The 14,327-nt window shown below is 38.7% G+C and overlaps 1 protein-coding gene across 2 annotated transcripts in view; it reads left to right on the top strand.

Moving 5' to 3' along the window:
• LOC140466602 (tudor domain-containing protein 6-like) overlaps window positions 1-13,896 on the top strand; it is a 29,529-nt gene extending 15,633 nt beyond the window's left edge. Inside the window, exons 2-3 of one of the 2 annotated variants that reach the window (XM_072562054.1) lie at window positions 3,453-3,536; window positions 13,053-13,896. In XM_072562054.1, the coding sequence (XP_072418155.1) occupies window positions 3,453-3,536; window positions 13,053-13,351 (383 nt within the window). In that variant the 3' untranslated portion in view covers window positions 13,352-13,896. Of the gene's footprint in view, window positions 1-3,452; window positions 3,537-10,732; window positions 13,023-13,052 lie in introns of those variants that run through there. The other variant, XM_072562060.1, reaches the window with a different exon arrangement.
• Window positions 13,897-14,327: the final 431 nt, after the last annotated feature.

Genomic DNA, 14,327 nt, shown 5'->3' with positions numbered 1-14,327 from the left:
GCAGGAAATGGTGTTGGATAGACTGTTAAATCTGAAGGCTAAGTCCCTGGGACCTGATGGTCTGTATCCCTAGGTACTTGAGGTGGCTCTAGAAATCATGGACGCGTTGGTAATCATCATCCAATGTTCTATAGATTCAGGGTTAGTTCCTGCGGATTAGACGATTGCTAATGTCCCACTTTTCAAGAATGGATGGAGAGAAAACGGGGAATTATAGACCTGTTAGCCTGATGTCAGTGGTGGGAAAGATAGTCAGATGTACAACATGGAAACCGAATCTTCGGTCCAACCCGTCCATGCCGACCAGATATTCCAACCCAACCTAGTCCCACCTGCCAGCACCCGACCCATATCCCTCTAAACCCTTCCTATTCATATACCCATCCAAATGCCTCTTAAATTTTGCAATTGTGTCAGCCTCCACCACATCCTCTAGCAGCTCATTCCATACTCGTACCACCCTCTGTGTGAAAAAGTTGCCCCGTAGGTCTCTTTCATATCTTTCCCCTCTCACCTTAAACCTATACCCTCTAGTTCTGGACTCCCCGACCCCAGGGAAAAGCCTTTGTCTACTTGCCCTATCCATGCCCCTCATAATTTTGTAAACCTTGGCCTCCGCTCCAGAGAAAACAGCCCCAGCCTGTTCAGCCTTTCCCTATAGCTCGAATTCTCCAACCCTGGCAGTATCCTTGTAAATCCTTTCTGGACCCTTTTAAGTTTCACAACATCCTTCCGATAGGAAGGAGACCAGAATTGCGTGCAATATTCCAACAGTGGCCTAACCAATGTCCTGTCCAGCCGCAACATGACCTCCCAACTCCTGTACTCAATACTCTGACCAATAAAGGAAAGCATACCAAATGCCGCCTTCACTATCCTATTTACTTGCAATTCCACCTTCAAGGAGCTATGAACTTGCACTCCAAGGTCTCTTTGTTCAGCAATACTCCCTAGGACCTTACCATTAAGTATACAAGTCCTTCTAAGATTTGCTTTCCCAAAATGCAGCACCTCGCATTTATCTGAATTAAAAACTCCATCTGTCACTTCTCAGCCCATTGGTCCATCTGGTCAAGATCCCGTCGCAATCTGAGGTAACCCTCTTTGTTGTCTGCACACTTTTGATTAACTGTACTTCCTTATGCTTGCATTGAAATTATTTATATAAATGACAAAAAGTAGAGGACCCAGCACCGATCCTTGTGGTCCACTGGTCACGGGCCTCCAGTCTGAAAAACAACCCTCCACCTCCACCACCACCCTCTGTCATCTACCTTTGAGCCAGTTCTGTATCCAAATGGCTAGTTCTCCCTGTATTCTGTGAGACCTAACCTTGCTAATCAGTCTCCCATGGGGAACCTTGTCGTACGCCTTACTGAAGTCAATATAGATCACATCTACCGCTCTGCCCTCATCAATCCTCTTTGTTACTTCTTCAAAAAACTCAGTCAAATTTGAGAGACATTTTCCCATGCACAAAGCCATGTTGACTATCCCTAATCAGTCCCTGCCTTTCCGAATACACACACCTGTCCCTCCGGATTTCCTCCAACAACTTGTCCACCACCGATGTCAGGCACACTGGTCTATAGTTCCCTGGCTTGTCCTTACCACATTTCTTAAACAGTGGCACCACGTTAGCCCATCTACAGTCATCTGGCACCTCACCTATGACTATCGATGATACAAATATCTCAGCAAGAGGTCCAGCAATCATTTCTCTATCTTCCCAGAGAGTTCTAGGGTACACCTGATCAGGTTCTGGGGATTTATCCACCTTTATGCATTTCAAGACATCCAGTACTTCCTACTCTGTAATATGGACGTTTTGCAAGATATCATTATCTATTTCCCTACAGTCTATATCTTCCATATCCTTTTCCGCAGTAAATGCTGATGCAAAATACTCATTTAGAATCTCCCCCATTTTCTGCGGATCCACACAAAGTCCGTGTTTTTTTGTGATATTTAGAAAGATGCTGGAGTCAATTATAAAAGATGAAATAACGACTCATTTACACTGTGGGCAGCACGGTGGCACGGTGGTTAGCACTGCTGCCTCAGCGCCAGAGACCCGGGTTCAATTCCCGCCTCAGGCGACTGACAGTGTGGAGTCTGCGTGGGTTTCCTCCCATAGTCCAAAAATGTGCAGGTTAGGTGAATTGGCCATGCTAAATTGCCCATGGTGTTAGGTGAAGGGGTAAATGTAGGGGAAATGGGTCTGGGTGGGTTGCGCTTCGGGTTGGTGTGGACTTGTTGGGCCGAAGGGCCTGTTGCCACACTAAGTAATCTAATCTAAAATTTGGATAGCAGTAACAGGATAGGTCAGTGTCAGCATGGCTTTACGAAGGGGGAATCATGCTTGATTAATCTTCTGGAATTTTTTTTTTGAGGATGTAACTATGAAGCTGGATAAGAGAGAGCCAGTGGATGGAGTGTACCTGGATTTTCAGAAAGCCTTTAAAGTCCCACATAGGAGATTGGTGAACAAAATTAGGGGACATGGTATTGGTTCCAAAATACTGACTTGGATTGAAAATTGGCTGGCTGACACGAAGCAAAGAGTAGTGATAAACAGGTCCCTTTCAGAATGGCATGCGGTGACCAGTGGGGTACCACAATGTTCGGTGCTGGGAACGTAGCTGTTTACAATATACATTAACAGATTTGCTGCTGATACAAGGCTGGGTGGCATGGTGAAATGTGAAGAGGATGTTATGAGAATACAGGGTGACTTGGACAGACTAAGTGAGTGCACGGATGCATGGCAGATGCAGTTTAATGTGGATAAATGAGTGGTTATCCACTTTGGTGGCAAGAGCAGGAAGGCAGAATACTATCTAAATGGAGTCAAGTTAGGTATGCAGATACTGCAGGCAGTGAAGAAAGCTAATGTTATGAAGGCCAGCATGCCAAGAGTATAGGAGCAAAGAGGTCCTTCTGCAGCTGTATAGGGTGCTGGTGAGACTGCACCTGGACTACTTTGTGCAGTTCTGGTCTCCAAATTTGAGGAAGGACATTCTGGCTATTGAGGGAGTGCAAGGTAAGTAAGTTCACAAGGTCAATTCCCAGAATCTCAGGCTTACCATTACTGTTAACACACCTTGCTCATCATAAAGTGAGCAAAACTGCTATGCCTTAAATGCAAAATAGTTTAAATGCAGAGAGTTTGACTGATGTCCTGGTTCAGGTTTACTTAACGGGACGATGAGCTTCCTAGTGAAATAAATATTCCTTTTTTTTTTGTACTAATCTTTTGCTGAATTGAAGTCACACTGAGACATTAATGGGGCTACAAGGTTTAGTAGGACAGATGGTCTGTTTTGCCTAGCTGCTGCTAGGGTATAAACTATTTGATAAAAAGATTTTTGCAAACATTGCACCTATGATTTTGAAAACTTATTAGTTTTGGTAAAATATAATGATTGGTACTTTCAATGTTTTTCCCTTAGGATTACAGATAGCAATAACTGAAGAAGGTGCTGTAAAAGAGAAAGACATTCCTTTGAAAGATCCATTTACTGGCATGGAGAAAGGTATGTAAAGTTTTCAAAAAATTCCTGATGGTATTTACTTATGTTTCTGCATTTAAATGTACTTATCAGTGAACAACGTGTAATTTTTCAAAGCACTAATTGTTTTTGTAGATTGTATGATGTAAAATCTGAAATTTCCTTTACGTACTTGAATCTGTATTAGTTGGTGTATTTTATTACTTGTTAATTTATGTAGGATATCTGGATGGTATGGACAAGTTGGACTGAAGGGTCTGTTTCTGTGCTGTATATATCTGCCTGCCTGTCCCATCTCCCCATCTCACCATCTCCCTGCACCACCCCCCACCCCCAGCCTCCTTGTACACTTATACCAAAAGTTCAATCAGGATAGTGATTGTGATTTTTCATTTTTAAAATCCATTTTAACTTTTCAGTATTTCTCATTTCTGTGCTTTTGTTTTCTCCTTTAATAGTAATCCCATTAATTTCCTTGCTACCGGTGTTAGGTTAACTAAACTCTAATTCCTTGGACATGCTCACTCCCCCTTTAGACATAGGGATTCCGTGAGCTATCAATTAGTCCTTTGGCATACACGTTAATCTAAAAATGATTAAATATGTATTTCTGCCTTGTGAACTCTTTCCAGGATTCTTTAAAAATATGTAAGTGGAATTCAACTAGCCCATAAGCTTTCTTTTGAGTTTGTTTATTTGTTTCATTGCGCTTTTTTATTTTAACTGCCTTTGTCTCCATACTCACTTCATCCATTTGCAATCCCATTGATTTGTTCGAATCTATAGGTAAGTAACTAAATCAAATTATTAATATTCCTACCATCTTTGTTACTGAGCTATTATTCTGTCTATCCCTTAATTGCCTTTTTCCTATCACAATCTTATTTATTGATGTACCTGTAAAACACTTGACTATTTGACTTTGTGTTCCTTGATAATTTGATGTCAGAATTCCTATTTGCATTGGTCCAAACCTGACCTTAACCTAGAAGATAAGTTGCTGAATGCAAATTAAAAAACCTTCAAATGCATTAACTCCAAAGGATTTAAGTTGATAATTGTTTGATACCTTCATTCTTCTACTTGTGACAAGGCAGTTTTGGTCTCATTATGTTGGCCTTTGATTTGCTATTGATTTCAGCTAAATGTTCAAGAATAGAATCTTAGTCTGTATCCAATCTTAGTCTGTGTGACCCTTCAGTCCAATTAGTTTGCACTGACCATGTTCCCAAACCAACTAGTCCCTGTTGCCTGCGTTTGGCCCACATCCCTCCCTCCTATTCAATACTTAACCAGATGTCTCTTAAATGTTGTAACTGTAACTGTATCTGCACTCACCACCTCTAGTAGTTCATTCCACGCGTGAACTACTCTGTGCAAAAAAAGTAGTTTGCCCCTCACATTCTTTTTAAATCTTTCTCTTTACACCTTAAAAATATGTACCCTAGTTTTGAACTTTCCCATCCTAGGGAAAAGACTTTTGCTATTCACCTTATCTATGCCCCTCATGATTTTATAAACTTCTATAAGGTCACCCCTCAACCTCCTACACTACACTGGGAAATAAGCCCCAGCCTATCTTTACAACTCAAACCCTCCATTCGTGACGACATTCTGAAGCTCCTCTTATTTAATGATATCTTTCCTGTAGCAAGGGTGACCAGAACTGTACACATTACCCCAGAACTGGCCTCACCAATGTTTTGTACAACCTCAACATGACATCCCAGCTCCTATACTCAATGGTCTGTGCAATTAAGGCACATGTGCTAAATGCTACTTTAACCACCTGTCTACATATGCAAATTTCAAAGAATTTTTACCTGACCCCTAGGTCTTTATTCTACAATACCAACAAGAGCATACCATAAATTGTATAAGTCCTGCCTTGTTCGCTTTACCAAAATGCAAAAACTCACTTATCCAAATTAAATTCCATCTACAATCCTCCATCAATTGACCCAATTGGTCAGATCTCTTTGTAATCTCATTTAAGTGTGTTCACTGTCCTCTATATCACCAATTTTGGTGTCATCCACAGATTTACTAACCTGCCTCCTATATTCCTGGGAGAAAGTGAGGACTGCAGATGCTGGAGATTAGAGCTTAAAAATGTGTTGCTGGAAAAGCGCAGCAGGTCAGGCAGCATCCAAGGAGCAGGAGAATCGACATTTTGGGCATGAAGAAGGGCTCATGCCCGAAACGTCGATTCTCCTACTCCTTGTGTGCTGCCTGACCTGCGCTTTTCCAGCAACACATTTTCAGCTCCTATATTCCTATCCAACTTTGTTTGACCGACCTGATCTGGAAGAGCTGATGTTGGACTGTGGTGTACAAAGTTTAAAAAAAACCACCAGGTTATAGCCCAACAGGTTTATTTGGAAACACTAGCTTTTGGAGCGCTGCTCCTTCATTAGATGGTTATCCATCTGTTGAAGGATCCAGTACTGATCCCTGTGGAACACCTGGTCACAGGCCTCCAGTCCCAGAAAAACCGTCCACCACCACCCTCTTTCTTCCTGTCAAGCCAATTTTGTATCCACTTGGCAAGCTGTCCCTGAATTCCACGTGATTTAACTTTACTAATCAGTCCACCATGAAGAACCTTCTCAAAAGCTTTACTAAAATCCATGTAAACAATGCCTACCACTGTCTTCATTAATCCTTTGGATACTTGCTGAAAAAAAAATTAAATCAAGTTTGTGAGACACAATTTTCCTCGCACCCAACCATGCTGACTATCCTAAATCTGTCCTCACCTCTCCAAATACGTGTCTCATTTTTCAGAATCATCTTCAACAACTTTGCCATCCATGATATTAGACTCAGGTTTGTAGTTTCCAGGCTTCTCCTTACAGCCCTTCTTCAGTGAAAGCACAATAGTAGCTATCCTCCAGTCCTCTTCCACTTAACCTGTGGTTATAAGTTTAAAAAAAAGTCTCTGCTGGGACCCTGCAATTTCTTTCCTAATCTTCCATAATGTCCTGGAATACACTTAATTAGTTACGGGACATTTATCCATTTTTGTTATCTAAGACCTCTAATACTTCACTTCTGTATGTATGAACTGTATTCAAAACATCAGTGTCGGTTTCTCTGAGTTCTGAAGCCTCCATTTCTTTCCCTGCAGTAAAAACTGATACAAAATATTTGTTTAGTATCTCTCCCAACTCCGGCTCTGCATCGACATGACCCTATTCTCTCCCTAGTTACTGTTTTGCTCTTATTTACTTGTAGAACCTTACCTACCAAGGCTATCTCATATCCCCTTTTTTGTCCTTCTGATTTCCCTCTTAAGACTGCCCCTACATCCTTATACTTTTTTTTCCAAGAGATTCTCCAGTTGCTTATATCTAATATGACTTTCTTTTTTTGCCCAGAATCTCTATCTTTATTCATCCATTGTTCCTGCTCTTAACAGCCTTACACTTCACTCTAAATGGCAGTCATTGGTTGACATTGACATGTCACAGCTTTCATCAGTTTTCATTGTGTATTTGGTTGATCATAGGTATTGCTTTGGCTTTTTTTTTTTGGAGTTAAATTTGCTTATATGGTGATGGGGGGATAACTTGAAATAGTCAAGGTAGAAACTAGGTTTTTGACTTAACATTTTGAGGTCCTTCACAGTTGAGATTCCCAGCTTCAATCTATTGTTCTCCTCTTGAGTGTGCATGATGACTGAGTATCCTTACCCTTGATGCAGAAAAAAAATTCAAAATCTGAGAAATGACGTTCCTCCTTATTCCAATTATAATTGTCCAATTCCTTTATTCTGTGACTATGATCCACTGTTTGAAACTCACTAGCAAGGGGGAAACAGCTGATTGATGTTTGCTCTGTCAAGCTCTCAAATTACAGATCACCAAATTCTTCTCAACTACAGAAAATTTAAAATTATTTTCCACTATCTCACCTCATAGGATAATCATTGTTCTAAGTGAATTTCTTGCATTACTTCCTAAGCAGCAGTATTTGCTTAAGGAGATCAAAACTGCACAACCTTCTGCATGCGGTTTCACTAAAGTAAATTTTAATTGATATAAGAGTTCTTTACTGTTTACTTTTGCAATAGAAGCAAACATACAAATTGCCTTCCTAAATGCTTGCTGTCTACTTTGTGATTTGTTTACATAGTCACCAAATCTTTATCATCCTCTGAATATCAATCAGCATGATAGTTTCACTTTATAAAAATACCATGCATATTTGTGTAAAAATCTATTTACTATCCTTGACTGAAAAAACCCATAACATTTCATATCGTATGTGTAAAGGTAACTCAAAATATAACCCTGGAGACAGTATTGATTTTTGTTTCGTTGTAAACTCTTGGTTATTCACAGGATCTTGATATTGTAACATTGCCTAATATATTAAGCGTGCCAATAAATAAATGTTTTTAGTATGTTTTTGATTTTAATTAATGATAAACCATTATGAATAACACTAATATTATTATTATTTGTAAATTACGAAGGTTCATTTTATTACCATTCATTACAATCTGTTGGGACTTCAGTTAGGTCCAAATCAATCATGTATATTAATCCCTCACACGTGAGTGTAAATGTTAACCCAGTGACTTCTGATTGAAGAAAAAGTTGGTATCAAAAAGCCACCTTTTACACTGTACAGTATTTTGAATTTCTAGTCCAAAGAAGTAGACCATTGTACAGTTTCCTACATTTATATTTCAATTTGCCCATGCAGTTAAACTGCCAATGTACCTTTTTGCAGTTCCTCCTCCTCAATATTGTTGTCAGCAAGCTTGCACATGCTACATCTAGTCTCTTTCTTTTTGTCTAAGTCAGTGATACTGCTTTGGTGATGCATTCAACCTTGCGGCATTCCACAATTTACAACATGCCAGTGTGACATAACATTTTTTTTTCCCAGTTTGTGGCCAAGTTGTCACTCATGCCTCCAAGTGACCAAAATGGGTTTTGTATATTGGAAATTTTGTTTCACTGTGGACCACTGGTTGACTGGCTGATTATTACAAATTTCAAGTCTGCCCTAGATATTCTCTCTGACTTGGCTGCATTAAAATATTCCTAGCTTTCATTCATCAGCAATTGTCATTGACTTATCTACTATTTCCAGGTCACATTTTGTATTACAGTTGGAAAGTATTTGTTAGTAATTCTGTGCTATGTAAATATGCAATAAACAAATCCTGTATCCTGATTTTGTGATTGATGTTATTGAGCCCTACTATTACTAAGTGTTGAAAAGCATTATCTGAACTGGATAGCAATCTTCTATGTTGCCACCATGTGTTCTCCTTCAGCCTCCCAGAAAGGGCACTAATTAATTATTAATCAATATGGTAACTAGGCTAAGTAATTCTACCTATTGGTTGAAATTGTATACAGTCCATGGACACTAACAACTATCTTAGTAAATCACATGTAACTTTGACCAGTGATTTTTCTGATCATAACCAACCCTTCTACAGGAGAGTAATAATTTCTTTCTTATCTCAAGATTTTCAGTCGTGAGTTAAACTGTTCTTGTTTTCTGACTGAATGAAAGCTCTCCTAATATTCTTAGGCAAGGATTGAAGAAATTACCCTTTTCTTTTTGTTTTCCTATGAATCATCCATGCTAAAATGGATGTTGAAATTCACTGAACTTGCATGTCTCTATTAGATGTTTGGAGAGAGGCAAAATTTCATTAAATCATCCAGGTGTAGCTCCCATTTGACACCTTATGGCTTATTTGAGAGTTTAAATCTAATCTATTAATTAGATACGCCCCATGTGGAATTATGAATCAGCAGTCATTCTAGGTGGGATAAGATTAGTTTAGAACGACATCAGGGTGCAGATATGGTGGGCTGAAGGACCTGTTCTTGTGCTGTGCCGTTCTTTCTCAAACCTGTGTTTTGGATATCTTCTGTCATGTATCTAATTAATAGAAAAATGTAGTTCTTTCTTGAAAATGGGATGTTGTTTCAGTATCCACATTAGAAAATCTGTTCTACATAATTTGCTACCTTTTTAAGCTTCTTTTACCCTTTTATGATCTTGTGTTTTAATCCTGTACATGACATGGCAGGAAATCTGGCTTGGATCTTTTTTGACCATCCTTGCTAAATTTTACCAGTCTAAACTTTACTTTGATTTGAATGTTCGTATTGTTGGTGAGTAAAGCAACACACAATTCTCTCCATTTTGAAATCTATCGTCTTTTGAAGATATAGAAACAAATGCAAAATGTAACAAGGGATGTGGATTAGTGGTGCTGGAAGAGCACAGGAGTTCAGGCAGCATCCAAGTAACTTTGAAATCGCCGTTTCGGGCAAAAGCCCTTCCAGCACCACTAATCCAGAATCTGGTTTCCAGCATCTGCAGTCATTGTTTTTACCTCTGTAACAAGGGATGTGTCATTTTAATTGCAAATCTACCATCGAAGTAACTGTGAGAATTGGGAGTCGACCACATAAAGGCAGATATCTGGACTGTTAGTGACTGATATCATCTGTATCAGTGGTAGCTTGGAATTCATAGTGATGTCTTTGATTTTGTATAAAACTAGGATGCTAAAGTCCTATCTGGTAAATATCTTTGCATTTTACTATTGTTTCAAGAAAACACTTTAAAATCTGTCAGTTTAGCAAAAGGTGAGTAATGGTTTGTCTTCATCTTAGTTTAACTGTTAGGAGAATGAATTTCATTTGATGGGAAGGAAATGGAAGATGGTTGTATCTGATCCTTCTGCTGATGTTTCATTTCTGGTGTCTGTCTAATGGATTATTGCTAAGGGGTTGCAATTATTTGACCACCAGTTACTAGTTAGTTAGATTCTAATCAGAAAGTCCCTCTTACAAAGGAAATGGTATTTGATTTCTAACTTTCTATTGTTTTTGCTTTGTAAGATTTTTGACTCATTTAGGGAATGTTGAAGGTTGTGGGATTATAAGGGTGTACATTGAATTAAAAAATGAGTTGCAATTTTGGTGTGACTGTGGTAAAAGTGCTATAAATAAAGTGAACTTGGTGATAACTGGATTTTTTTTATTGCTGGAGGAACTTCTCTGTTTGAAATAACTATTGAAGATGTAAAGGTGCATTTGAAGAAATAACCCTTATGGATGAATTGTTTGTTTGCTTTTTCAGTGGTTACTCTAATGAAATAAAATCAGTAGCACTGTTTGTGGTTTGGACCAGATATTTGTGTCTTTTGCACATGTATTTCTTCAATTTTTCCAAAGGCACACTTGAACAAACTCTTGGTGAGTCGAGGTTTGAAAGGAAATAAAGCAATATAGTGATTCATATCAGGTGGGTATACTGGAACAGTTAAGATTAAGTTATTTCCTGTCAAGACTTTGATGATAATTTCAATTCATGCTATTCAATTTGGGTCAGAATGGAGTTTCAATTTAAACTGGTTTCCTAACGCCTGTCTGGTACATATAGTCAAGCTAAATGAAAATATTTCAAAAGAGGTGGCAAATGGAGTTTAATTTCGATAAATGTGACGTGCTGCATTTTGGAAAGTCAAATCAGAGCAGGACTTATACATTTAGTGGTAAGGTTCTGGGGGTGTTGCTGAACAAAGAAACCTTGGAATGCAGGTTCATTGTTTCTTGAAAATAGAGTTGCGGGTAGATAGGATAGTGAAGAAGGCATTTGGTATGCTTTCTTTTATTGGCCAGACCATTGAGTAAAGGGGTTGGGAAGGTCATGTTGCCACTGTACAGGGCATTGGTTAGGCCACTTTTGGAATATTGCATGCCATTCTGGTCTCCTTCAGAAGGATGTTGTAAAACCTGAAAGGGTTCAGAAAAGATTTACAAGGATATTGCTAGGGTTCGAGGATTTTAGCTATAGGGAGAGGTTGAATAGGCTGGGGCTGTTTTCTCTGGAGCGTAGGAGGCTGGTGGGTGACCTTTTATAGAGGTTTATAAAATCATGAGGGACATGATAGGATAAATAGACAAAAGTCTTTTCCCTGGGGTGGGGCAATCCAGAACTAGAGGACATAGGTTTAGGGTGAGAGGAGAAAGATGTGAAAGAGACCTAAGAAGCAACCTTTTCATGCATTGGGTGGTACCCGCATGGAATGAGTTGCAAATGGAGGAGACTGGATGAGTATATGAATGAGAAGGGTTTAGAGGGTTATGGGCCAGCTGCTGGCCCATGGGCGAGTGACTGAAGGGTCAATTTCTGTGCTTGTCTTGGCTTTCAAACGCTAGATTGTCCATGCTAGAGTTCATGCTTTGTTTCTTTATCTTCAGTCTAGACACACTACACAGTAATTAACAAAGACATTTATTGATTATTGCAACAACCTAACTGCAGTTTGATGAATCATCAAAGTCACTTGTTTTAAAATTGATCTAACTTATAATGAATGAATCAATTTAGGAGCCGTTACACACAGCCATACTAACTTTAGATGCTCCAACATTCTCTTAGGTAGGTCAATACATTAAGGCATAAAACATGAATGACCTTGTATACTACATGGCTATTTGAGCCATCTTGGTTTTGCCTGGGCAAAGATAGTTTAAAAAAGAAGTACCTATATTGAAAAATACTTCCCTACTAGATGGCTGTCCTTTTATGCTTGTATGAAATAGCAAATATGTAAAATAAATTAATCCCAATACGTACAATTTTTTGTTTTTTTTAAGTGCTCTCCTGCCCTATTTTGACCTCTACTCTTGGATTGAGACTAGCTGGACCTCAGACAGTAGCTTTAATTTCCTTCCACCTTAGTCTTGCATTTTGAGTGTGTAGCAGCAATCAAGAAGCGTTTATGTTCATGCTGTCCTTCATCTGGTCTCATAATTTCCAGGTCTGTTAATCAAAGCTAAAGTTCTATTTTGAAATTTGATTTTAATCTGTTACATCTGCTTCAATTGCAAGCGTTGACTACTGTTGCATAATGTATTCAATATTTGGGTCTCTGGTTCTTTGTTTTCTTAGTTTATCTTTCAAAAAACTCTTGCCTGTTCTCTCAAACGTCCCTTTCTCAGTAGGCACAATTTTTCTGATAAACGCAGGGTGTAAATCATCTCCTCGACCTTGATGTGATGCAGTATGGTAGACCACAAATATTTAGAGGATTTCAATTGGGCTTCAAATGAATACATAAAGCAAATGTGTCAAGAGTTTTGAGTTGATTGCTGTATGGAAATTAGGTCTGTTAATAATTAGGACATTTCTTTCCACAACCAACCTAGGGGCTGTAGCTAGGCTATTTTAAAGCATTCTTTATCATTCTTTTATTGGTAATTGCAGGGTATTATACATGTGGCTGGTTGCTAAATTTGTAACAAGTGTATTTTGACCAGCAGGTTTTTGGTTTATCCAGTTGAAGATATTTGGGGCCAGAAAGATGAACTGTTAAAACTGGTTTTTGACCAGTGTCCTTTTGCAACATAACTGTTATCCACTTGTGACCCTTATTGCGGTCATAGCTTGAAGATTGCCACCATGTAGTTGTTAATGCTGTCCCAAAGCTTCCTGAGTTCAAAAGCAAAGTTTTGACTTTTCCTTGTTCATTTTTGTTTCTTTTATTAGAATCACCATCATTGATACTTCAAGCTGATCATGATATTTGTGTGGATGCTCAAAGTGAGAAAGAAAACCAGAGCAGTGGGTCAAGCTATTCAAATCCCTGTACTGATGTCTCCCAAAAGGAAATGGTTGGTTTTGAGGCTCACTGTGAAAAAGAAGATGGTCAAATGCAATGTTCACATGTGGCAACAACTGCTGATAGTGTTGACTCAGATAAAGAACAATTGATTGGTGCCAGTATCAAGGTCACTGATACTGTGCTACTTTCTACTGAATCAGAAATTGCATCGCTCAAACACTGATCAAACACTGATCAAAACCAAAAACACCAATTGATGCCTATTGCTGCACTTTCAGCATCAGAAAAATGAAGTGGACGTGGAAAATTTGTCAAACACAAATGTAGAAACTGATAGCTGCTTCATCGTACATGGCACATCTAAAGGAGAATCTGTGACTTGTCTTAAATAATGTCATCAGAGGCCTTTAGAGAGGATTTGTAAAGAACTATCTGATTATTCCTTATTAAAAAACACCATGGCTACAAATAGTGAAATTAGCTTTTCATTTAGCCCCTACCTGCCCAACTGATTTTAAAGATTCTTTGGAGAAGAATACTGTAGACTCTGGAATCAATCCCCAGTCCTTAAAACTGAAACCACTCTATACTATGTTTATGATTGATCAGGTACCTAAAAGAGTAATAGGTGATCTTTGTTTTGGGATGTTACAGTACTTCAGTCAATGTTTTAAATTTAGGGTTGAAGCTTGCATACAATTCACAGCAAAACCCAAGGTTTTCTCTTTCTTGCCATGAAGTTGTCTAAATTTCTGAGGGATGCTGTTGGTGAGGGTTGGAGAGGGAGGGAGGGAGGGAGGGAATGGTGTGGTAGAGGTTATGTTAATAACAGGTGTATGGCCTGTTGGATAGATTTTGAATTTAGATTACTGCTGGTACCAGTCAGTTGAAATTTACCATATTTCATCTGTAATGGTGAGCATAGATACTTGAAGTTGTAAAATATGATAAATCTATTAAGCAAAAATTGTAAAGAATCTTGCTGAAATCTGATCAGTATGCAAGTCTGTCAATGTCTTAAAATTATTTCTATATGTACGTCACAGCCAAAAGTATAATCACCCCTGGTTCTAGAAAACGTCCTTTCACAAACTCTGAATTATGGATTATAATACAAGTCAACTGTTACTACCAGAAACAAACAGGATTTTTCCAATAGTAGTCATCAAAATACTTTTAATGTACACTGCAAACTGTTG

The sequence above is a fragment of the Chiloscyllium punctatum genome, chromosome 3 (genome assembly GCF_047496795.1).
Source record: "Chiloscyllium punctatum isolate Juve2018m chromosome 3, sChiPun1.3, whole genome shotgun sequence".
In the NCBI taxonomy this organism is placed as follows: Eukaryota; Metazoa; Chordata; class Chondrichthyes; order Orectolobiformes; family Hemiscylliidae; genus Chiloscyllium; species Chiloscyllium punctatum.
This window is presented reverse-complemented; position numbering and strand designations above follow the sequence as displayed.